Here is a 25,933-nt window from a genome sequence, read left to right as displayed (position 1 = left end):
GAGTCCTACATCAGTTTCTATTCAGAAAGCAGCTGGTCTCTGAATATATTCAGAGCTGGTTATCTCTATATACAACTTAGCCTAGCGGATCCAGGCTTCTATTATTTTTTTCCCCTAGGAGACAGTTATTTCACTATTTGTCAGTCTTTCTCCAATCCCTGCCCCATAACTTTTGAAATGGTTGGCCAATTTTAATGAAATCTGGCAGAAAAGCAGGAATCTTAAAGACATTAAATTCCTGCCATCTTTGTGCAAATCAATAGGTGAGGAGAAAGATTTTGAGCAAGCACTATTATTTCTGCTATTTCATTGAAGATTTTTTTTCTCCCATATTCCATCTTCTTCAGAACAAGACCTGAGGGCTGCCCTTGGACTCAAAGTACACTAGTTTGGGGTACTCCTCTGGATAGGAAGGAAATCTCTGGGCTCTCACTGGATGCCTGGATTTGCAGTGGGACCAGCCTGAGGTCCTAAGCCCAACTCTCTCCTCTTCTCCCCCTGCTTGATGAAGGGCCAGGTGAGGGTTCCAGGTGTGCTGCTGGGGTAGCCAGTGGGATCTGCAACAGACTGGGGACAGAGGAACACCCTCAACTGCACCGGACCCACAGCCCAATTCGCAGCCAGACCCAGCAGGGTAGCATGTTCCACCCTCGCCTCGTCACACCAGCCCTTGCTCTGCACACTCCCACCTCACTAATGACTTCAGAGATTTCTTAATTGTCCAGCTGTATGGGGAACCAAGCACAGAAAGTAGGTCAACAGGAACAAAATAACCCATCTTGTTCCCTCCCTCCACGTCACTTCTCCCAAAAGAATGTTGTCAGAAGGTGACTCAGCATCCCTTTCCCTCTGAACGTGTGGCAACCCTAACACAAATGAACAAGTCAAAAGCCCAAATTATTTTTTTTCCTTTTTAAATTTTATTTCCTTAAACAACATTTTCAAAATTGTCCATGGAAAACACTATTTTTGTACCAGATACAATAACCCTAATTTTTACTTGAGGATTACAACCAAGGTTGCAAAAATGATGGCATGAGCAATTTTGAGCACCCTGTTATTTAGTAGCAAAGTTCTGCTTTGATCCATCTCCCTGCTGACTTCAATGGAACTACACTAGGTATAAATTAAAGCAAAACTCAGTCCATCAGCTCTACTTTAGGCTTCATGCATCCCATTCAAGCAATGCCTCCACCTTGATTTCACCTTGCTGCAGTCAGCACAGAATGCTGATATAAAAGGTGTCGTGCTTTCGTGTATCCACTCACTCTACCTTCATGTTTAAGCTGTACCATTTTACCTTACCGTTAAAATTACATTCAGGTAAAAGTGAAAGAGTGTATAATCTCTTGTGCTCTCTCCGGAGAACAAGCATCCACTAAGTTTTTCTCCGCCTCCCTGTTTACCAACAGCGAAACCATGTACTTTCCAGTCAAAAACAAACAGAAAAGTAAAAAGTCTATTAAACGGAGCACAGTCACTGATTCTAACATTTTTCATCTGAATGGAGAAATAAAGTGGTATTTCTCTCGCAGGCAGGAACCTACATTTCAAAAAAGGGGAAAAAATGCTGAGATCATCAATCACATTAGTGAGAAGTAGATGTCCAATCCCTTAGATGCCAATAACAATCTCAAGCATATTGCATCAATTAGTCACTGATGGCTTGTGAAGAGGTTAGAAAGCTTTACTGCTTCTCTCCCTTCATTACCACAGAAGAGTGCAGCACCAGGAGCCGTACAGGAGTCACAGCCACGGCCACGCGGGTGGGCTTTCCTCTCACGGGCAGGTCAAGGCTCCATCTCCCACTGAAGATTCCTTCCTGGTTACAGAAAAAGAAAAATAAAATAAGTCTGTGGATTAAGCTATTTGTGACAGCAATCTTTTTTCTTTTTGCACTCAGATGTCATCTGCTAAGCAGGCTCTACTCGTCTTCTTAAAAAACCTGGTGATCCAGGAACTCATTCTTTGGCCTTGACAGAGACATAAAATGAGAACAAAGGGAAAAGAGGCATAGCTGCACTAAACTAGGTGTCACAATGAAGTTCTGAAATTGGAAAAAATAACCCTAACCTTTCAGATAAAGTTACACTAAAAAGTGCAACTTTAGATCATTTTTTACATGTTAAAGCTAGATAAAGATTATTTCATTTCTCTGCACGTCAATGCATTTCAAAATATAGTTTGTTGAAATATGACTAAGAAGACTTTACGACTTTATACGTTTTCTTTAAACTTTAACCATACAATCTTCCCAGTAGATACAACCAGTAGTATTAGCTACTGAACACGAAAACCTTAGATTTTTAAAGAGCCCTTCAGTCTATCTGACTAGCCACTTTGAGGAGCCACCACGTGCTGTTTCCATTGATCTGAAGTGTCACTGACAACAATCCCCCCGCTCAGCTCTGGTGGGAGACCCAGGATCGCACAGTAGTTCTAGTTTTGCTCAAGGAATCTCTTTAGAAGTAACTGAAAAGTTCTAGAGGTGTCAGCACAAGGTCATGACAAGCTAGTTTAAATAAAAGCTTTCCTTTCATCACTCTAAAACACATTGTCCTGTCACTGTTTTCATCTCTGACAAGTCTTTCATTTGCCAAAGGTTTGCCTATGGAAAACATACAGGACAAGCAGCCTCCTAGTGAATCAAAATACATTTGTCATTTCATGGATAAGCCACCAAGCTTCACCTTTTACATAGGGGCTTCTTGCCAGTGCCAAATGAAAAATATATCTGTATGTAAATATATGCCTGAACAAATAAAAACACTACCAACACCTGGAAAGATACATGGTTGTAAAGCTAGAAAGAGCAGTTCAAGCATTCTTTATTAAACAACAAGCAGTTTATCCAAATGTTCTTTATTTACCCTAAAAAAAAAAAAAAAAAAAAGACTATTGCCATGTCAGAATATGGACATCACTCTGATCACATCACAGCTGAAGTCACAGTCCGTGTCTTGGCTACATTTTAGTTTGGGTACTAAAGCGTCTCATGCTGCAGCTCAGCTGAAGCCGCTTTTGCTGTTATCGACAAAGCATAAAACCACAGCAATGCTGGCACAATTTCTCTGCTCTTTCAAAACAGGTTGGACTAGATTGCGATTACTGATGTTGCTCCTAGGCATAATAACTTCGCCATTTTTGGAAAAAAGTCACATAAGCCAGAAAATTTGAGACTTTACCTAGAAGCGATCATAAAATACACTGTTCCTGCACGGAGAGAAGCAAATATGAAATATGCATCAGGAGATGTACATTTATACAACAAATCAATTTATCACCACGGGTTCTGGGTTTTATTGTCCCACAATAAACAACACATGAGCTACACACCAGAAGAAAATAAGCTTCAGAGAATGGAGCAACAGCGGTAACACAGATGGTGCAAGGCACAGACATGTTACCACATTCACAGAGGAAGAAGTGAGCAATTCAGCCATGCCAGATCTCTGGCTGGCATTGGGCAGCTTTAGAGATTTTACTATCCAAGAATCTGCCTGGGAATTCCAGTCATTCCTGGTGCAAAGTCCTAGAAAACCTTTTCCCAGAAAACTCAAATTGCTTCTAAAGAGCTCCCCTTCCTGTGTATCCTAGTTTATAAAAGACTACAGAGATTTAAGAGGAACATTATCCTAGTAAGCTTTGCAGACTTGTAACTCAACAGTGCCAGCAACACTTCAGAGAGCACAGAACCTTGCAAAACAGAGCTCATCATGGAGGAAGGGCATCTCTTATCAAAACCAAACTTGTTCAGATTGGTACTTCACCCCTATGCAAAGTGAAGGGTTTTTACCTTTTTTTTTTTACCTTTTAATCCAGCTGTCACCTATATTTCAGATACTTTATAAATCCAGATTCATTAACAGGATACCAAAGGTTTTGAGAGGAAAAAGCTTGCCTGCCAAGTTCTGTTACTACTTTTATCAGTTATGTTACGAGCTGGTTTCAAGAAAGATTAATTTTATTAATGCCCAAGAAATCAGTTGGGGATATTTGTCATGCTGAATTCGATGCTTGTGGGCATTCATAGAATAAGGTTTCTGCAACACTGTCCAAAAGAGAAAGAGCTATTGCAAGTGCTTTATTTTGACTTTTATATACTACCACTATTTCCAAATTCGACATATTATTTTATTACTATTTAGGAGCAGATTTTCTGCTTCAAAAGTGGCATCATTATTCCATTTATGTCCCCAACTACTCAACCATAACCTGAGACAAAAAGACGTCAACCTGAACTCACAAGCCGTGTGACTTGCTGCTGTAAGCACAATGGCTGATATGGATCTGTTCAGCCTTACAGTCCCGTGTCTGGTTCAGGGAGACCAAAACCAAACCTAGACTTAGAAAGAGACTCCTATACTCTCCCAGCCCCCAGCAGCGTACAGTGCAGGGATATTCGGAGCCAGAAGTACTCTCCCTCCATTTTGCGACTTCTCCTACTTGTGTGTCTTTGTCCAGGCTCCTCTCACAGCCATTTGTTCCCACAGTATCATACGCACCTCCTTTTTGTTTGTCTCATGTCTCAGTATTTCTTCAGTAATTTAAATGTTGCTTGAACTTTAAGAATGGCAGCTGGAACTAAGAAATATCTGTTATCTACACTATTAAGTAAGAAAATATTGAGAAACCTTCTGGGACTTTTAATATTAAATATATGTCAAGAATATTTTAAAATGAGACTGTTTCCCTAAAAGAGAATGAAAAAGCAACTGCAGTCATTATCAGTTTGTAAATATTCATAGCAGGTTGCAGGATATATAAAAAAAAATATGAACAAATAACAAAACTGTAATTTATTTAAAACAAAAATATTTCACTACAAGTTCCAGATAAATTAAAATTGACCACAGTCAGAACCCAGAGTATAAAATGACAATTCTCATACACTGATTAGGGGTCACAGATGTTAACACTGGAAATATTCCAAATTACTTTAGAAAAAGTATAACTCAAAGTACAGAAAGTTTGTAGTGCAACACATGAGTCAAACAGATACTACATGTAATTCAACTATTCACATGAGGTGAATATGGAAAAAGCAGAAGTTAAGGAAAGATACTCTTAGGTCTTTCTGGAAAAATAATTGTTCCAAGCATAAGGGAAGATACCAAGCATGTGCAAATTTCACCTGATAACAGAACTAGAGTCTAGGAAATTTAACTGGGACTATGAAAGTAAACGAGATAACTCAGAACAACAAAATACAGAAGAAAAAAAAAATCTTTGTATTCACTCCAAACTGTTTGTTAATTATCTGACAAGTCTTTTTCAATCTGTTATCTCACAAACAAAAATATTTTACTAGCACTGAATATCAGGCATCACTAAGTGATTACATCAAATGACAGTAATAACTAAACTACAAAGATAAATACAGAGTACAAAATGAACAACTATGAGTACTGAATAGTTCTGGAACAATTGAAACAATTACACTTAAATATGTACGTTCATTTGTGAGCTCACTGAAAACAGCAGAATGACTTAACATTTAGTTATACATTCATAATTCTTTGTATAGCTATACCACAGCGCAACCAATAAATAATGTGCATTTTTATTAGCATACAAGACTTCATGTAACCATATCTCAGCTAATATAAAACTGCAAAGCAACCTTAAAACAACCTTAAAAGGACTGATTTCAGTTTAATTCAAATTCATGTTTTGGTTATTTTCAAGCAGCTTCCAGTTTCCTTTACAGCATCTTCCCATAGGACAATGTAGTCAGACCCAGGCAACAAAAGAGCCATTTTCAGCCAGCATTCAGCATAAAGATGTTTTATTTGATAAATAAGGTATTCAACAAGCCTGCAACATTCAGTAAGTTGCATGAAACACAGGATGATACAGAATTCAGAGCACAGAACAATCTTCTACATTCAACTGTTGAAGCAAATAGAGTATGGACTGCTTGTTGCAACAGTTTCAGAACACTGGGCATAACTGATCCCTAATAGCCGTTAAATTCCCCATCTCACTAATGGATTCCCGTTCCCTAGTATGTATCCTTCACAGCACATTCATTGACATAGTCTGAGACAAAGACCACAGATACTCCAGGTTGTCCATGACATCTTGTGTGTGAATGTTACACCCTTATGTGGGGCAGGTATCCTGCTCATGCTGTTGAAATAAGATTTTTTTTTCTCTCATTTTCTGCACCATCCTTGATTGGTAGTTGGGGAACAAAACCAAAAAAACAAAACAAAACAAACAAACAAACAAACAAAAAAAAAAAAAGAAAAGAAAAAAAGGAAAGCACAGGCAGTTGCAGTCACTTTTCCTAACACAGAGTTCTCAAATTGTTAACTTTCCACTCAAGTCTGAAATTTTTGTTCACTATCTGTCAAAGTTTATTTGCAAGGCAACAATAAACCATGGCAGATGCCTTCTGTTAATCCTGTCCCCCGCACCCGGAGAAGGCGATAAGAAGGATAAGAGTCTTGCAAGTTGGAAAAAAAAGTTTTTAAAAGGCTTTACTAATGCTACTAATAAACAGAGAAAATAATACAAAATATACAAAACCAATCTTGAATATCCCGGGAGAGCAGCTTTGCTCGATATGGAGTTGGCGTCATTCCAGCAGCTGCAGGGCAGGCACCTGGAAGTCCTGGGTGAGACTTCACAGCAAACCGGAAGTGGATTCAGGGATGCAGGGACTGGATCCAGGCCTAGTGTCACAGGCATGGCTGGTAGGTCCTCTTCAGATACCAGCCATGGTCAAAGACAATGAGACCCTCATGATCTCCCTCTTTTATAGGGTGTATGACATGGATGGGATGGAATACTCAGTTGGTCAGTTTTAGTCACCTGTTCTGTCTGCCCCTCTTTACAGATACACCCCTCTCGATTATCGGATTCTACTGTAATTCTTAGTTGTTATAGCAATAAATCTAAACATGAACCTCTCCTGCATTCCATCAGTCATCTTATCAGTCCAGAGTGAACAGTGTCTCAAAAAACATGTAGCTAAATTCAGAAAAGTACAGTTACTTAGAAAAACTTAGCTGAAAGGAAAATTCACTAAAAGAGGACTGGTCTTGCTTTTAACAAAACCAGGACACTATCACAGTAAGTCACACATTATTTATATAGTAGACGCATTTATCAAAATGACACTCTTCACTTCTGCCCTTTCTCATTTACTGCTACATGATCTTTAGTTGGCAGTGAAGAAACTTTTCTTTATGGAGAAGAGATGTCACGAAGTTACCAGATCACACATTTGGATATACCAGCAGGGGCTGTACCAGACTCAGAGCTGCAGATTGCCCACCTCTCTTAAGCTTTTGTGCTTTAATCCTTACAGACATCTGTGCAGAAAATAAGAAACTACACAAAAGTATGACTGATTTTTAAAACTACTCTGGTACCCAGAGTTAAAAATCTCATAATACATTTAAATACTTGACAGACTTGTTTCCTTCCATGGATTTCTAGTCTAGGAGTACTTAGTTTACAGTAGGAAAACTGGATGCCAGCTTTACACTTCTGATCTACTTTTAAGTCTGCAATAACAATCTTGACACTCCTACCATTACGATCAAACTGATTTTTAATTACTACTGCAGAGGCCGATTCCTAACATTTGTAGCTGGACAAGATCTCCACTCATTATGCCGACAAATTTGTGTAACTGAAACACTATTACTGCCAAGTCCCTATTATCTTACTGTAAGCTAGTCATGCGTTCTATTATAGGTACATTTTTATACTTCCTATCACTCTTCCCCATCCTGGGATGGACAGGAGCAAGGCAAGAGGAGACTGGAGAGCCAAACTACACCCAGTAAGGCAGGGCTGCTCCTCAGTTATTGCCTCACATATTAACTTCTCTATTTCCAGATTTTGTTTCCTGCCCCTGGGGTCCTGCTTTAGTCACAACAGGTCAGCCCGGGCACCGCCAGCTCGCAGTCTGCACTGAATCCAACTTGCGGAAACAGAAGATACGCAGAGGACTGACAAGAGCAGCCGCAGCCAGAGACAAGACTCCAGTACAGCATATTAAACAGTTGTCACTGAACACTAAGACAACAGCAAGAAGGTGTTAACAAATCTTGAGGCACACAAGACGCGGCCTGAAAACATTTGTATTAGAAGAGCACGTGGGAACGCATTGAAATCTAAAAGAAACTCCCTGAAGTGTTTTAAATGCCACCACCCAGGCCTCTCACGCCCCCGCGGCGGCTGGGATCCCACGCAAAGAGCAGCCGCGGCGGCACTGCCGGGCGGGCGGGTGAAGTGTCCGTCAGTGGCCGTTAACGGGTGCCGTCCCCCGAGCCCCGCCCTGCCGCACGCAGCGTCCGACAAGCCCCGCCCCCTGCCCCGCCCCGCGCCTGGGGGAGGAAGCGCGCGACGCTGCCCCCACCATGATGGCGGCCAGCGCAGGAAGGGGCGGGGCGCGGGGCGGAGCTGTGGGGACACCGCCGGGGAGCACGGCAGCTGCGCGGCGCAGGGCGGCGGGCGGCCGGGGCGGCGGGCGGCTCCGCGGTGCCCGCAGCGCCCAGGCGCGGCCGCGCGGTCCGGGGGGCTGCCGGCAAGGCGGGCGGGGGCTTAGGGCCGCCGCGGCCGCCCCTTTCCCCCGCCCGGCCGCCGGACCGGGGCCCCACTGGAGCGGGCCGCCAGCGGCTCCGCCCCCTCCGTCTCCTTAAAGGGCCCGCGGCGGCTGCGCGCGGTTCCGGCAGTGCTCGCCTCGCGCCGATGGCGCCGCTCTCGGCGGCGGCGTCGCTGCTTCCCTTCCCATCGCCCGGCGCTTCCTCCCTCCGTTCCCTTTCGCTTCCGGGGTCAGCGCTGCCGCGGCCGCTGCTCGGTAACCAGCCCCGTCCCGGGGTCCGGCCGGGAGAGCCGGCAGCCGCGCTCTGCGCAGGCCGCGCCGCCCCGCCGCCCCCATGGCCAGCAACTCCCAGCCGCAGCCCCCACCGCCGCCGCCCCCGCCACCGCCCCCTCAGCAGCCGCCGCCGCTGCCGGGGGCCGGGGCCGCCGTGGGGGGCGGCGCGTCCGAGCCCGAGCTGGTCTCCATGATCGTCAACCACCTCAAGAGCCAGGGGCTCTTCGACCAGTTCCGCCGCGACTGCCTGGCCGACGTGGACACCAAGGTGCGGGCGGGCGGGCCCGGCTGCCGGCGCCTCGGGTGGGTCCCGGCGTCCCGCCGGTGGCTGTCCCCGGGCTCCGGCACGTCGGGGGCGGCTGGGCCTGTCCGGGAGCGGCGGGGCCCGGCCCGGGGGTGGCGGCGGGGCGCGGGAGATGGGCGAGGAGCTCCGGCCGGGCCCGGGGCTGTGCTCCGTGTCCCGGGGCAGAGCGGAGCCCCTGTTGGCACAGGGAGCGCGGGCCGGCGGTGCTGGCGCACCCGGGTTTGTAGCGACAAGGGCCTGTTTAACATGCTGTGGCCGCTGCAAGGGAGCGGCTGCACTTTTGGGGGGTTGGGGGCTCCCATGGGGCTTCCAGCTCTTCATCCCGGCCTCCGGAAGGATAACTGCTTCCCAAAACCCTCCTGTCCAACCTCTCTGTTGTTGCTTTGTAGCCTGCCTACCAGAATTTGAGACAGCGCGTTGACAACTTCGTTTCCAATCATTTGGCAACTCATACCTGGAGTCCTCATCTCAACAAGAACCAGCTGAGAAATAACATTAGGCAGCAGGTTCTCAAGTAAGTGACAGCCCTGGGCTTTCTCTGTTTGAACGTGCTCATATACCATAGGAGGTGACAGAAGCTTTAGGTCAATTGTAAAGTGTCTGCTTTCTTGGAAGGAATTTCTGAAGAAGCTTTTTCTTTAGTATTTAAAGCATGGTATTATTTCAGATAGCGACTCACCATCCGTGTTAGTCAGAATTACACTGCAAATATTATTTTGTCAGATCCAAGTTGATGCAGGGCTGGAAAGCTTGTTTCTAACTTTAGAAGTAACACCCTAGCTAAAGTGTGTCTTTCCTGTTTCTTTTAAGGGAGATATTTGTACAACTGCGATTGTCATCAAGTTTTGAGCAAAGAAAAAATTACTTGACAAACTAAGATCTGCAGAGTACAAAGCTAAATTTACTAGTCAGGACACTGGATGTGAATCTAGCTAGACAGAGAAGAGACTTTCCAGAGCTGCTGTTATGTGAAAATGATGTCAATCACTTATCTAATGTTACATTGTATCATGAGGGTTTTCTCAAGTTTTTCTTCTCAAAACTTAGAGTCAAAAGAAATGTTAGGAAATCTATTCAAAGTAGCATGAGTTTTGTCACTAAATTGGGTCAAACAAGAGATTTAGGAATTAACTTATTCAGTTAGGGTATAATGATGCCATTGATATATGGTACTGAGGAGCTGTTTTGTTTGTTTGGAGGAGAGTGGTTGTTGTTTGGAGGCTTTTGGTTCTTTTTAGAGAAGGGATGATGACAAGAGACAGTGTATGTTCCACAAAAAGTTACAGGGGTCTAGAGAGAACCTACATTTACAAAGCTCTCTATTGCCATTAACTTGATTTTACTGAAGATTAGATGTGTTCTGTAAAGCTGCAGAACTCTGAGATGTTACACTGTATTGGGAAGAACGTAACTTAGGGTGATGATGACGACTGGTGTAGTATTTGTTTGTCCCTCATGCGTTCTATAATTGATCTGTTTTATGTTGTGGGAAATAATAACATAATATTTGTTCTTATTTTTTTTCTACAAATGTCCCTTTTATGGTTAAATAATACTTCTAGGCATGACCACTAATGACATAACAACGGGCTGTTTGATGCATTGATTCCATGCAGTTGGATTGCTTTGTTTCTGTATTATTTTTTTCCTAGTTACAAGGCTTAGAGAGAGCAGCTGGCTAAATATGTACTTGAAGTGATGCTCAGAAAATGTTAATGTTTCATTAGAAGTTTTTAAGAGTGTTTACGTCGCATCTAAATGAGCATATTTTGTTAAGATGTTCTTGAAAAGTCATTTTTCTTATTAAGTATTCATGTAACTTTGTTCCAGGTCTGGAATGTTGGAATCTGGAATTGACAGGATTATTTCTCAGGTTGTGGACCCAAAGATCAACCATACATTCAGACCTCAGGTGGAAAAAGCTGTCCATGAATTTTTAGCCACATTGAATCATAAAGAGGAGGCAGGCCCCAGTACAACTCCAAGCGAGGAAAAAACAGATGGTTCTGTTACAGTACAAGGTATTCTGCCATTTCTCTGAGCAGTCTATTAACAAAACTTTGTCAAGAGAGAGGAAACATTGACTAGATTTGATGCTAGCACAGAATTGTTAGCATCAGTACTAACAAGCTGAGCTCCCAGCAGTCTACCGTAATACTTGTCTCTTGCTGTCTGTATAAAGGTAGAAGGCAAGAGAGATGTTGCCAGGTACCACCATGTCACTCTGTCACTTCTGCTTGAGATTACGAGTGATCAGTTTACTGTAGGGGAAAAAAGTTAGTCTCAGGGTTTGGCCATGTAAGTTTTACAGGATCAGATAAGACATATCTTTAACAGAAGAATGATCTAATTTTTTCATGCATTGGTAGATCAGACCAAAAAAAAAAAAATCTATGGGGCAGCTGTATTAATGCAGTTGCTGTGTGCTGTGAAATTTGAATGGCTAAGGTCCTCTCAGGAGCTTAAGTTTTTCTGTAAATCAGCCAATCTTTAGTTTGTTTATAAACACAGCACTTTTTCTTTATGATTTTCATTCATGTTGTCAGGTATCAACTTGTAAACACTCCTGCAGGTAATTGTCCATTCTTTCCCTTCCTAAGAGACTCCACAGCCATCCATCTATTTGTAACCAGAGCCTTTATTTAAATCCTACCCCTTTTCCTGTGAGGCCCACTTCCTTTAAAGTACATGAGTTAACTACCTAGTTGCAGTTCTTAGTGCTAGTCGAGTTAACCCTTTCTCATCCATCTTCAGAGGTGCTTCTAAGAAGATGGGAAAGTGATAAGTTATTTCTTATAGTCTTGTTGTTGTATAGTAAATATGCTGAGTCCGTTTTCCATGTCACTCGCGGAGGTATCAGAGGTATGAGATACAGACTTTCACCTACAGTATTGTATATTGTGCTTCTGCAGGGTCATCATCCCAAATGGGATGATGGTGAAACTGAACAAGGATTGTGCTTAGAACATCCTTCCATAGACAACCCCTGTTTCCTTTAGCTGATCTCAGGAACAGCGATATGTCACAGAGCAAAATGAATCTCCAGTAACCAGATCATAATCACTGCAGGAATGCATCTTCTTGGGGTTTTTTTCTCTTTTTTAAACCAAAATCTCTAAATGCAAAATTAGTCAATCCTTTTAGTTAATTTTACTTATTTTAGATAGAGTAATTTATTGTTTTTCCTTTCAGTTGATTAAAATTCTGTCTGAATGGAATTACAGAAACTAAGATGAACTAAAACAATTTTCTTTCTTACTGTTCAAGGTATCTCTGCTACAGCTCCTAGTGGCAACGTAGCTAGCGATGCAATGTCAATTTTGGAAACAATAACTTCTCTTAACCAAGAAGCAAGTGCTGCCAGGGCTTCAACGGAGAACTCAAATCCCAAGAACAATGACAAAGTTGCAAAAAGACTCTCATCTCAGCAAAGTGTGGATGGTAGCACTGACAGAGAGAGAAATGTGGAGGACTTGCCAGATAGGGAGAAAGCAGTTTGTGATCTTTCTGGAGAAGGGTCTGAAACATTTGCAAAGTGTGAAGATTTAAATGAACTTCCCTGCCAAAGTGAAGAAATAAAAACTTCAGCAAAGGATACTAATAATTTGACTTTTATAAGTAAAGATACAAGTAAAGAAATTCAACAAGAAGGTGAAGATCAAAGGAGTAAATTATCGGATAAATATGACAAGAAACCAGACAGTAGTGAAAAAGGTGAAAGAAGGAAAGAAAAGAAGGAAAAACTTGACAAAAAGTCTGAGCATTCGAAGAAAAGTGATGATACTACCAAGTCAAAAGAAGAAAAGCAAGCAAGAGAGTCAGAACCAGTGAAACAGTTAGTTTCAGAAAAAAATAGCAATAAACATAAACCAACAGAAAGCACTAAAGAAACTAGAGAAGGTATGCTGTGGGCAATGCTCTTCCTTAAAAGATGTATATGGTTTGGGTTTTTTTAAGCATATTGATGAGGTGAATCAGAAGTATATTTGGAATGTAGGTTCTCTGCTAGTTCTAGCCAAATTGTGTAGTTAGCCACAGCTAAGTCTCGGTTCATCTCCCTTAACTGAGGTACCCACATTAGGAATTGGATGAAGTGTGTGATTGGTCATCTGCCTTACTCTGACAAGTTCTCTCAAAGATTATAGTCTGCATTTAAAGTTTCTGGTTGTACCGCGGGGTGATTTTTGTTTTGAGTAAACCGGAATTAGTCTAAGCACATTTCACTAAGGTGTTGCAAATTTTTTTTTCTTATTTCTTGTTCTTAAGATAAATCTGTTTTCAGTGGCAAAATCACTGTTTTGGTAGGAAAAGTTTGTCAAATACAGTGTGCTCCATTACAGCCATTTCTTTCTGTTTTTTCCTTTGTAAGAAAATACATCAGTGGATTCAGATATGGATGTACTCAGTGACATCACTGTCAGCTCTGTCCATACCAGTGACCTTTCATCCTTTGAAGAGGAGACTGAAGAGGAGACTGTAATTTCTGACAGTACTGAAGAGGGGGAGATCACATCAGATGGTAAAGTAATTAGATTGTTAAGTAGAAAGGAAGAATACGCAATGCGTTTGTTGAATACGTCATATAATAAATTTGAGTTTTTGCAGTATGCTTTTTTGTATTTATTTAGAGAAAGAATTTGAATGTGGAATGGATAGTATTTTATAAAATTACAAAATATGAGTAGTGGACATACTTTTAATATTTTTTTAATAGCTTTATGTATTCTAAGCACTCTAAATCTCATTTCATAGGCAACAAAAACACTTAATGGTGATTGATATGTCACTTTCCTTTGTTATAATATTGGAGTGTTTTGTTTGCGACTGCAGGGTAGTGGTCAAAGCTGACTTTGCAAATCAGGTTGATTTAGAGATTTAGGACTGCAGGGATCTCCAGATTCTGCCTGACCATAGCACAAGGAACAGGAATGGATTTAGCTTGAAGAGTTTGGCAACACCAAATCTTTTCACTGCCTGAGTTACCTTTCTGTGTTTTCCTTATCTAGAGCAGGCCTCAGACTCTGATTTCTGCAGATATGTGGCTTTTGCAGTTAATAAGACTTTCCACTTCATGGTATAGAGTGCCTTAATACCTGAATGAGTTGTCTCTTGTATGCTGTGAGCTTATCTTTTCTGCTCTAAGAATATTATTTAGAAGTACAGAATTACTTGCATATTCTCTGGATTTGGTCTTATCTTTAAACATGACATATTGTGTTCAGTTCTGACTAAGTATTTGTGAAGTGAAAGCAAGTCCTAAGTATATTTCAGGGATACAAATAATTTGTACAGTACGGGACACAAATGTTTTTGCTCTATTTCTAGTTATCCGGATAAAACTGAAATAACTTTATTTATTTCTACTTGAATAATACATGAGTAGAAACAACAGTGTGTTTTGTGTATGTATTTCAGTAAGCCTATCTAGTTTATATGTTCTCAAATATTATACAAATTTTTTGGGGGTAGGGAAGAAGCTTAATTTAATACATAGCAGAAATCATATTCTTATTTACTATGTCGTGTTAACTACTAAGTACTATATGTAAAAAGGCACTTTTTCTCAGTGAGGGTGACAGAACACTGGAACAGGCTTCCCAAGAAGGTTGTGGAGTCTCCCACTCTGGAGGCATTCAAGACCTGCCTGGATGCCTTCCTGTGTAGCCTCACCTAGGTGTTCCTGCTCCAGCAGGGGGATTGGACTAGATGACCTTTCGAGGTCCCTTCCAATCCCTAACATTCTGTGATTCTGTGTGATTCTGTAATGTGATTACAGGCAAGAGGGTAAGCGCAATTGTTGTACCCCATTTTTTTCTGGGGTTTGTATCGTGCAATTTTTTGGCTGAATGGTGTGCACAAATACATGAATCTACCTTTCAGGTTTTCATAATCTAATGTAGGTTTGTGTTTGGTTTTTATTTATGTGAAAGAGTTCAATATTTTTAACTGGGTTTTTTTTAGAATAAATAATTGTTAATATATTTTGAGTAGCTTTGCCTCCTTAAAGGTCACGGTGAAAACACTGCCCTAATATATTAATATATCTCTGCACTTCACTAACCGTTCATCAGATGAAGAGGAGAAAAACAGTCAACATAAGACAAAGCCTCATGCTAATGAGCTGAATGATGGGAAAGCCAAGCCTGTTCGTCACACTTATGTTCGCAAGCCTTTCTTGTACTCCAAATACTTCAGTGATTCCGATGATGAACGAACGGTAGAACAACGCCGTCAGTCCATTGTAAGTGTGCATTTTGTTACTGCTTGCATTCTAGCTCCTTGAACTTTTCAGCACAGAAATTCCACTTCTTATTTGGTGATGGTTTGTGGGGGGGAGTCTTCTGTTTCTTCTCACTTTGTTGGGTTTTTTTCCCAGTGTGTTACAACTGCCTCTTCTTCAGACTCCCACCAATACTACATGATCCGCTCTCCAGGGAATAGTTATTTTTATATATATATACACACATGCACACACACACACACACACATATATATATATATATAAATATAAAATAGTTTGAAAGAATCAGGTGGTGAAAGCAATGACACACTTTTCCACCCTTTTTCCCCTTCTCTAAAATGAATAGTCTTTTGGTGTTGACAGAGGAGTTACTAATTACACACAGTGTCTTTGCAGAATAACAACAATAGGTGGATCCTTTCTTAACTGAGTGATTTGATATGGACAGTAAAAACTGACACACATATGAAAAGCTTGGTCTTCAGCAGATTTAGTGTATATAAAGACAATATGAGTGGAAAAAGTATCTACCTGCAACCTGCCTTCAATGTGGTTTTGTGTAATTTGGGCTCGTGTTGGCTGCTGCAGGCTAATTCATTACGTCATCTCTTTACAAATGTAGTTCTTCCTGTCCATGAAATCAGTAGTTTGTAGCATGTCTTCAACTATTAAGAATGGAGAGAGAAGTTTAAGCATGTTTCCTATGTTCTGTGGAAGAAAGACCAGAATACAGAAGAGAGAACAGCAGTTTTTACATTTTTTTTCCTTTGGCTAAATAATTTTTTTAATTTATATGTATTTGTATATATATATATCTATATATCTAGTATATATATTCTATGTATATATTATGTGTATTTTTAAAATAATTAAATCATCTTTGAGAAGGTTTCATAGCCTCAGTCTGCAGTATTAAGTGGCAATGAAACTCTTTGAAACTTAGCTGTTTCACTTCACAGAAGTATTAGAGGATTCCATTAACTTTCACATCATGATTTCTAAGGACTATTTATTTTTTAGTTTTGCCCAAGCTACAATGTTCTGTTTTCAGTGGGTTTTAGACATACATTTGTATTCAAAGAATACTCTTTGACCTAATGATAAATTAATTGTTTCCCTTGGTTTTATATCTTCAGGCCAAAGAAAAGGAAGAGAGACTTCTAAGAAGACAAATTAACAGAGAGAGACTTGAAGAAAAACGTAAACAGAAGGCTGCAGAAAAAACAAAATCCCAAAAAACTGGAAATCAAAATGCTAAAGGTATGAGAAGTATAGCATTATCCCCCACCCCTCTTGTATTCTCTTCCTGTGGAAAAAAACATTCAGGGTAACATATTGGTGATAGGTCTCTGGTCATTTCCCTTCAAAACCCAACATTTCAACAGTGATGTAACAGAAAAATTTATAATTCAAATTATTAATGCAAAATTACATGTCTTTTTTCGTATATCCTTCCATATATCATTACATTGCTTAAACACAATTAATACCTGTATACACTAGTATTCTCTGCTACAGATGAGTACTCTCTACTGCTTTCAGTCACATTTATAGCTGAAACAGTAATATAATGGCATGCTTATGTATTTCACCATCTGTGTATTATTTTAGGAAAAAGTGGCTTGACCTTAGAAGAACCGTCATCAAGAAGTCATGAGTCAAAAGCTACTGGTACCAGCATTAAGGATGTGCTTAAAGAACAGAAATTTTTAGAAAAAAAAGTAGCCTTGAGCAGAAAAAGAAAAAGAGATTCAAGGTATTCATGTGTTTTCTTAAAAGGAGTTATGGTTTTGCATATTCATTTTTGCAGACTGAAAAGGTTCTCTTCAACTTTGCAGCTAGCCTTACCCATTTTAACAACTTCCTCTTAAAATATTCACATAATTTTGTTACTAGTAAGCATGAAGTTCAGGCAGAAAATGAAATTATAGCTGCTTAAGTATGCTGCAGCTCAGACTGCAGTAGCACGAAAATGGACAGCTTTTAGATGTTTGTGCATCTAATACATCAGTTAGTTGCCTTGGTCTTGAAAGTGATGTTTTACATAGATACATACACGTGTATATATCTGTCTATATATGGGTTTCTGAAAGAGAAAACCAGTGTTTTTAAGGTTCTCTACAATAAGGGCACAGTGGATTTTTTTTTCTAGGGCAAGGAGATCTCTTACCCATTTAACAGGAACAACTATAGTACTGATATTGTCACACAAGTATTCTCTGCTTTAAAGCATTGATGTCCAAAGAGTATCTGTGAAGTTGGCACATGTAATTTGCCAAGAGAAAAAAGCTTGGGCAAATTGGCTAGTCAAAAGTTACGTGACAGTGTTCTATTTCAGTATTTTTAGTGTGTGTAGCTCTCTCCTTCAGCCTTAAAAGCAAAAAGTTTACAAACCAATGTTAGGGTGATACTCATTTTTCTGTTTTAGGCATGCTGAAGATGGCTGCAAAAAGAAGTATGAGCCATCTGAAGACGATACTAAAGAAATGCAAAAGACAAATGAGGTATGTGTCTCTTCAATTATAAACCTTGTGATCTTCCTTTCAAATTGTGACACTATATGTTCATATGTCCATACTTAACTGCATAATATTGAGTTTGTTCTTACTAGTCTGTTTTTTCCTGCTAGTTCTTTCAGTTGGGTTAGTGATCCGACATTGCTGTAGTAATGTTTTCTGAATTCCAGTAGCCACTAGAATATGCAGTTTATGTATTTGGTGCTGATGCATGTTGTAGTAGAACATGACATATAATTTAAGCCCTATTCTGTGAAGCATGTTGGGTTTTATAAAAGAGCAAAGTGTGTCAAATAGGCAAAGACTTGAGGAGCTTGATCTATGTAAACTTCTCACGAGGAAGTTAAATAAAAACTGAATGTAGTGCGAACAGTGAAGAGAATTTTTATGGTTATTACCAACAATATTATTAACAAAAAGAAAAAGTGATAGTTAGAAGTTCAAATGGAAGTCTAGAATTATCTTCTGTAGTTTTTTTTTTAGACAGATAACATAATGTCTATTTGAAATAATTTATGGAGTATTTGCAGTTGTGATTGTCCATTTAAAAAGCCATTTAAATCATTTTAGAAAGAAAAATCACTTTATGAAGAAAAGCTACTCAAGTTCAAACAGACTGCTTAAGATTAACTTCTGTTTCTTTGGATTTTCCCACAATGGCAGATAGTTAGGATGAAAATGGCAAGTTTCATTTTCTTACTGACAATATTTCAGGCAAATTTTTATTGAAATGTTAAGTGTATTCTGTGGTATATTGTTTTTATGGAGAGTTTGCCTTTAACAGTTCTGTTTGGTCATCTGGCAAAGGAGCTGTGTAATATTTGCTTATGTATATATAATAAACTTTCTTTTACAGACTTGTGAAAAGAATTCTTCCAAAGAATTGAAGCATAATCATGGTAAAAGTGAAATCTCTAAACAGCTTAGAAGACTTTCAGAATCAGTGCATTCAACTGAGGAAAGCAAAAGTGATTCTAAAGCAGAAAAAGAACATAAAAGAAAAACCTCCACCTCTCTTCAGGCTGAAGGAGCTCAGCAGGACAGTGAAACAAGGGATCCAAAAAGACAACTGGATAGAGCAGAAGTCAATACTGAAGAACTACAGAAGCAGAAATCCATATTTAAAAATGAAAAACACCCCAGAAAAGATAGTGACACAGAAATTCAACATATGAGAAATGCTGCCAAAAAAGAAGCCAAGTCTTACAGAGATAAAAATGAAAAGGAAAGAACTGCTTTAGAAGATAAAGTTTCTTTAAAGCACAAGTATAAAGGAGATGGTCTTCACAAATCAAGTGAAGATGTTGAACTCCATTCATTTGAGAAAAGTTTGAAAGGAGAGGATGGTGGTCAGAAGCATAATCAACAAATAAAGGTTTCCTCAGATGACAAATATGAAAAAAAAAATAAACACCGAAGTGAACGGAAAATATCAGTAACAGGGAAAGATGGAAAAAATATTTCTGAATCAACCTTAAAAGCTGAAGAATCTCTGCGTAAGGAAAATAAAAAAGACAGACATCTCTCAACAGAAAAATCAAGAGCAGAATACAAGTCCAAAAGGTCCCTGAGTGATTCTAGGCCACAAAAGGATTCCCTAAGTGCCTCAAAGCAACTTGTTTCTGCAACGCACAGAAGGAGCGAAAGCTACTCAGAAGATAAACATGAAATAGAATCAGCTAACTCTGATAGTAATTTGAAACAAGAAGATGGTGTTCATAAAGACAGACGAAGATCTAAGAGCCTTGCAGAAGACAAGGTTTTGTTAAAGTCCAAGTCAAAGAGTCATAGTAAGCAATTCAAAGCGTCTGAAACAGAGTTACAGGAAACTTCAATAAAACAAGAGACTGGTCAGAAACTAGACAAAGAGAAGAGCACGGAAGAGAATGATTCAGATAAGCAACGCAAATCCAAAAATGAAGACAAAGTTTTTGAGGAGAGCAGTGCTGACTTTGAGCTTGTAAGTGGCACGCAATTGACTCAGGGATCACAAAAAGACTTCAGTCACAAAGTGAAGTCACATTCTGGAGAAAGAGGATCTGTGAAAGAGAAATATAGAGGTGATAAAGATTTAAGCAATTCCAAACTGGAAAAGAGGTTCTCTGCTGAAGGTCACAAAAGCAGAAACCTAAAGCACAACAACAAGGAAATAAAGAAGAAGGAAGAGAGTATCAAATCAGAAGATAAAGATACTAAAGAAATGGATAGTGGGCATGAAAAAGTATTGAGCACCATGGTGGCAATGGATAAAAAACAAAGTAAGAAGATACCCAGTGAAAACAGAAAAGGCAGTATATCAAACCAAGAGTTACTTGGAAAGGCAAAGCAATCAGCTAGCAACACCGAAAGCAGCCATGCTCCAGCCTCTCAGAAGTCAAGTATGAATAATGATGACTTGCATTCTGGTCATGAGGAAGAGCTGATGGAACTTGATTTGGAACAAACAAAAGTGCAGGAAGCATCTAATGTCAAAGGAAAAAACATTCAAAACTCACTCCAAGCCACAGGTGCTGAATGTGCAGCAAAAGAAAAAATACCTCTCTCTGTTTCAAATGAGGAATCAAAATACAGCGTGGCAGATCCTGACGCCTGTGAATTGCAGTTTCTACCTGCAGCTGAAAAAACTATTAAACAAGAAGATATCTCTCATAAACAAGTTGGTGCCTTAGACATTTTGTCCAAACAAGCTTCCATGGATCAAGGACCCAATAAACAAGGGGCTTATCAAATGACTGGTGTGTATGAAAAAAGCAGTAGAGTCTTACTGAATGTTCCCAGTAAGGATCAAGTTTCAGAAGACAGCAACAAACCAAAGAATTTAAAAACTGTGATAAATTCTAATTCAGATGATGTTCCTTTAGCAATTAATTCTTCCAGAGAAGATGCTGCTGATGCAAAGTCCATGGATATGGATATCTCAGATTTTACAGATTCCTGTAGTAGTATGTCTAAAGAATGCCATCATTCAGATGGGACTTCTGTATTTGAGGATACTTTCATTTTGAAGAACGATGCAGCACAGGTTGTATACATGAAGCAACAAGATAGTGCAGTGCTGAGTTCTGTCATGAAAGACGGTGGTGGCAACAACAGTATGACAAAGAGTATAGAAAAAGGTAATGAGATGCCCCAGCCTGATGAACCCACAATGGAAGACAGCACAGCGGGGTTACCTAGTCAAGATGATGAAGAAGAGGCAAAGTTAGAAAGCACTCAGGGAAGTGAGTTGAAAATGAGGGAGGAAAACTTAATGGCTGACATAACTGAAGATTGTGGAGATACAACAGAAGAACTTCTCCTAAGAAGAAAAGCGAGAAAGTACTTGAGTAGAGATCCTTCCACAAAGGGAGAAAGCAGCTCGATGATGGATAACGTGGAAAAGAATGAGGTGCATGATATTGATGATATGATACAATCTTCCTCTGTGTTAGTGCTTGAAAGAGTTCCTGAAGGAACAGTCAAAAACTCTGTTATAGCCAGTGGGCAAGAAGGGAATAGTGTGATTGGTGTGGAAGATAGAAATGAAAGCAGTGCAGTAGGTACCAGTGCAGGAAGTAGTAAATTTAGTTTGTTGTACAGCAGCCTGCAAACAACTCCGGCCACTGCGATAGGAACTAGCACAGAAAAGATCATTGAGAGCACTGTAATGGCCACTAGTACAGGAGAAGAAAGAGCTGACGGTGCATCACATTCTGAAAAGGACAGTGATGCTACAACCACTTGCTCAGAAGAAGAAGGTGAGGTGACGGTAATCTGCACAAGCATAGAAGCTGATGAGGGTTTCACAACAGGCATATGGGTAAAATGTAGTGAGGGCAGCAGTTTCAGCACGGGAGCTGATATTGGTGAGTGTACTGTTGCAGCAGCTGAAGAAGGTGGTGGCAGTGTTGTCACTGAAGGATTAGCAGAAAGTGAAAGTTTCCTAACAAGTACAGAAGGAGAAGAAAATGGTGACTGTACCATGGTTGATGCAGAAGAAAGTGTTAAGGATTCAGTCAATGCAAGTGGAGTAGAAATTGAAGATAATGTAAATAGTGCCGGGGCAGAAGAAAAAGATGATGCTGTGACTAGTGCAGGCTCTGAAGAACAGCGAAAGACCTCAGCTTGTGTAGATACAGGCAAATTTGAAAGTTCTGTATCCTGCTTAGGTGAAGCGGAGAGTGATGGTGCTGTAACTAGTGCAGGGACAGAAACAGGTGAAGGGTCAACGAGTGGTGACAGCTCAAGTGAATTTAGGGGCAGTGTGACAGCTGGCCAAGTGAAAGAACATGAAGGTACTGTGACTTGCACGGGTGCAGAAGAAAGAGGTCATAACTTCATCATCTGCTCAGTTACTGGTACAGATGCCCAGGGAGAAAGCACTGTAACTGGTGCTTGTATTGCAATGGTCGCAAACAACAGCGCCACAACTGGAACAAGCAGTGACAAATCTGAGGATACTGTAAATGGTGAAAGTGCAGTGACCAGCACAGGCATAACCCCAGAAGATGATGCTGAAATTTCAGTAGTCTGCACAGGTCTAGAAGACAGCAATGAGGGGTTTGAAGTTTGCTTAGAAGCTGAAAAATGTGAAAGTCTAATGGACAGTACAAGAGCAAAGGAAGAAGCCAGTGTCGCTACAGTCAGTGTAGGTCTGTGTGATGATGAAGGTTTTGTGACTAGTACAGGTTCAAAAGAAGAGGATGAAGAAGGTGAGGACATTGTGACCAGTACAGGAAGAGGAAATGAAGAAAATGAGCATGCTTCTACTTGTACAGGAATGGAAAGTGAAAATGCACTGATTTGTATAGGTGCAGAAGAAGGTGGAAGTTCCATTATCTGCATAGTTGCTGAACAAATGGAAGCAGAGTCAGGAGTGGCTGGCATAAATAAGCTTACTGTTGATAGCATGATGAGTGCAGAGGAAGAAACTAATTGTGCCACAAACTGCAAAAATGCTAAAGGAATTGTTGAAAGCAGTGTAACCAGTGCAAGTGCTGCAGATGAGGGGGCATTGACTCCGCATATAGGAAAGCTTGAAGGTACCTTGATTGCTTTAGATGCTGAGGAATGTGAGGGTCCCATGACCAGTGCTATGGCAGTGCAAGATAAGAGTCAGTCTGACACTGAAGACGAACATGAGAATGCCATGACTTCCTTTGGCAGCAGAGAACTTGATGCCTCTATAAGTAGTGCAGTTCCAACAGAAGACGAGAATTCTTCTGTTCCTGCTGACAGAGAAGAAAAAGTAAAAGGTGATATAATTTCTACCAGTACAGTGGAAGAAAGTGATGTTCCCTTACATTCAGCCTTGGATGCTGAGGAAGGTCCACTTACTGTTGCAAGAGTCACTGAAAGTCGGGAAAGCTCTATGGTCTTAATAGACACTGAAGACACAGAGGTGCCCATGCCCAGTACAGCTACAGAGTTCAAAGAGTGTGTGCTTACTTGTAGCAGTAAGCAGGAGAAGGATGAATGTACTATGATTTCCACCAGTATTGTGGAAGAATTTGAGGCTCCTATGTCAAGTGCAGCTATTGAATATGATGGTCAGCTCCCCTCTGTGAAAGCAGAAGAAATAAATGAGAATGCTATGGTTTCTATAGATATGGAAATATATGAGGTTCCCATGCCTAGTGAATCTAGTGCAGGGGGAGATGATAATGACGATGATGAAAGCCACCCAACTGCTAGTGGTAAGGAAGAAAAAGATGAGTGTGCTATGATCTCCACAAGTGTTGTGGAAGAACAAGTAATCCTAATGTCAGGTGAAGTCACAGAAGAGGCGATTCAACATGTGTCGGACACAGAGTCGAAAAATGAAAGGGTAATGATACCTACAAGTACAGCAGAATGTTTTGAAGCTCCTATGTCTAGTGTAGCTATGCAAGAAGAAAACAAACTCACTGGTTCAGAAACAGAAGGAGGATATGAAGCTGCTATGATCACTACAAGCATGGCAGAAGAATGCGAGATAGTCCTGATCAGTGCAGCACCACAAGCTGAAAGTCAGCTCATTGTAGCAGATGGAGATGAAGATGCCATTATCTCCCCAAATGCATCAGAGGAATGTAAGATAGTGGAGACCACTGCAACTGTAGATGAACAGTTTGGACTAGCTGCTTTCAATGCAGATGCAAAAAGCAAAGGTTCTGTGATTTTTGTGGGAGAATGTGGAGCTCCTGTGCTGAGGGTCGCCACCAACAGTGAAGAACAACATGCTGCTTCAAGTGTAGGAGATAAGGAGGAGGGAGAAGTGATCACTCTGAGCACAATGGAAGAATGTGATAGTCTCTTCACTTTCACAGTCATAGAAGAAAGTCAGCTTGCTGCTGAGACTACAGAAGTAAAAGACAAAAGTGAGGAAATTTTCGGTACTGCTAACCAGATTGAATGCATCCTGTCGACTACAGGTCCAGAAAACAGTAGTAACTCATTGCTTGTCATTGGTAGAGAGAACAAGGCCCGTGAGAGTGATGTGAGGGGAGAATCAGCAGTATCGCGGACCACAGCAGACAGTGAAATCACAGAAACAGGTGAAAATTCAGTGAACCTCATGAGTGTAGATGAAGCCCTTTGTGTGGAGATCAGCACAGAGACTGCTGTGAGTCCAAGTCCTTCCTCAGAGGCAAGCGAGGATGATGAGCAAACTGAAGATGTTTTGCATGAGGATGTTACATCAGAACTCTCTTGCGTGATTTCAGAAGCAGCAGTAGAGAGTGAAACTCTAAGGAATGTAAACTATAAATTTAACTCAAACTTGCTTTTAGAAAGTGATTTTTCTGAAATAAGGACTCCCCTGCCTGGGGCACAGGCTCCTTCCTTGGTTTCTGCAAATGAAGTGACTGTAAATACCAACAATGGTGAAATTTCAGTAGAAGCAGAATTAGGGGAAAAACGTAACTTCCCTGTGTTGCATGTAGAAGAGCTTTGTGGCAGTAATGACAAAACGAACTTGATCAAAGTAGATGATGTTGGAATCAAAGTTACTTTTCCAAAAAGTAACTCAACCTTGAATTCAGGTGAGGTTTTCTCTTTTTTTAAAATAGCTTATAAGCTGTCATAAATACACACATTTTACTGTGATTATAGTTAGAAATAACTTTCACTGTTCAAATAGACCTGATTTCTTTGTTAGTTGCAAAATAACTGTTAACAATATCTTCAAGAATTGCTGACAAACATTTAAATAAGCATATGACTGCGGGAGTATAGGAGTGCCTGAGCACAACTATCTGAGGTATGTTGGAAAAGAATCAAATGTTATTAGAGTCCAAAAAAGTTATTAAAATACAGTGATGTAAAATTGTGATTTAATGTTTGAATTGGTTTGGAAGGGGTCATTATCATGAAGCCAAAAGATAGGTTTTGTTATTAATGTGTTTTGAAATCCAGAAATGCTTTTATAGGAAAATATTTTATACATATGTTCAACATTTTCAAAAGGTAACTTCTTAGTAATTTTGAAGGTAAGAGTGGCCATCCTTAATCAAAATAGGAGATTTTTCTATGGATGGTTTTTTGAATTTTGTGTTGTGAATACACTTGACATGGTCCTACTTTGTGTTACAAAAGAATCAGGCAGTCATCCTATATAAATGAATATTTTAAGTGAGCAATTATGACAGGTGTCTATTCTAAATAGAAAACTTTAGTTATGATAGTATATGACATTAAGGATATCGTATTTTATTTCTGAATCAATTTTTCTGGAAACTAACGTTTGAAATGAACTTGCATGATTGTTAGTTCCTAAAATATCGTGTTAAGAACATCCTGCTGTTTGCAGCTTTTCTCCTCTTTGACCCTCCAGAGTAGCTGAAGCACCATATTTATGAAAATTATTAAATTCTCTAGATGACCTAATGAAGTCAAGATTATGACTTCATTATAAATTTTGGAGAAATTAAACTGTAGAAAAATAGTTGAGAAATCTGCTTGTCTTTGTTTATTCCAAAGGAAGTGGAATGATGACAATCAAGTACTGCTTTTAAAATCTTTTCCTTCTCATGTCTGTCTTTGCTATTATTTCAAAAAATACACTAACATTTTTATAA

General features: G+C 40.1%; 1 protein-coding gene across 2 annotated transcripts in view; it reads left to right on the top strand.

Annotated features, from left to right (window-relative positions):
* Positions 1-8,762: 8,762 nt before the first annotated feature.
* Positions 8,763-25,933, top strand: part of BOD1L1 (biorientation of chromosomes in cell division 1 like 1) — a 37,503-nt gene continuing 20,332 nt past the window's right edge. The window contains exons 1-10 of one of the 2 annotated variants that reach the window (XR_010472128.1): positions 8,763-9,104; positions 9,530-9,654; positions 10,971-11,161; positions 12,408-13,040; positions 13,510-13,659; positions 15,212-15,381; positions 16,518-16,641; positions 16,993-17,137; positions 17,810-17,885; positions 18,754-24,898. Coding sequence is in view for 1 of the 2 variants with exons in the window: in XM_065060562.1 (XP_064916634.1) it covers positions 8,898-9,104; positions 9,530-9,654; positions 10,971-11,161; positions 12,408-13,040; positions 13,510-13,659; positions 15,212-15,381; positions 16,518-16,641; positions 16,993-17,137; positions 17,810-17,885; positions 18,754-24,898 (7,966 nt within the window). In the remaining variant the exon portion in view is untranslated. The remainder of the gene's footprint in view (positions 9,105-9,529; positions 9,655-10,970; positions 11,162-12,407; positions 13,041-13,509; positions 13,660-15,211; positions 15,382-16,517; positions 16,642-16,992; positions 17,138-17,809; positions 17,886-18,753; positions 24,899-25,933) is intronic. The other variant, XM_065060562.1, reaches the window with a different exon arrangement.

This window comes from Columba livia, chromosome 4 (assembly GCF_036013475.1).
Source record: "Columba livia isolate bColLiv1 breed racing homer chromosome 4, bColLiv1.pat.W.v2, whole genome shotgun sequence".
NCBI lineage: Eukaryota > Metazoa > Chordata > Aves > Columbiformes > Columbidae > Columba > Columba livia.
The sequence above is the reverse complement of the archived record's forward strand: the minus strand, read 5'-3'. Positions and strand labels throughout refer to the sequence as shown.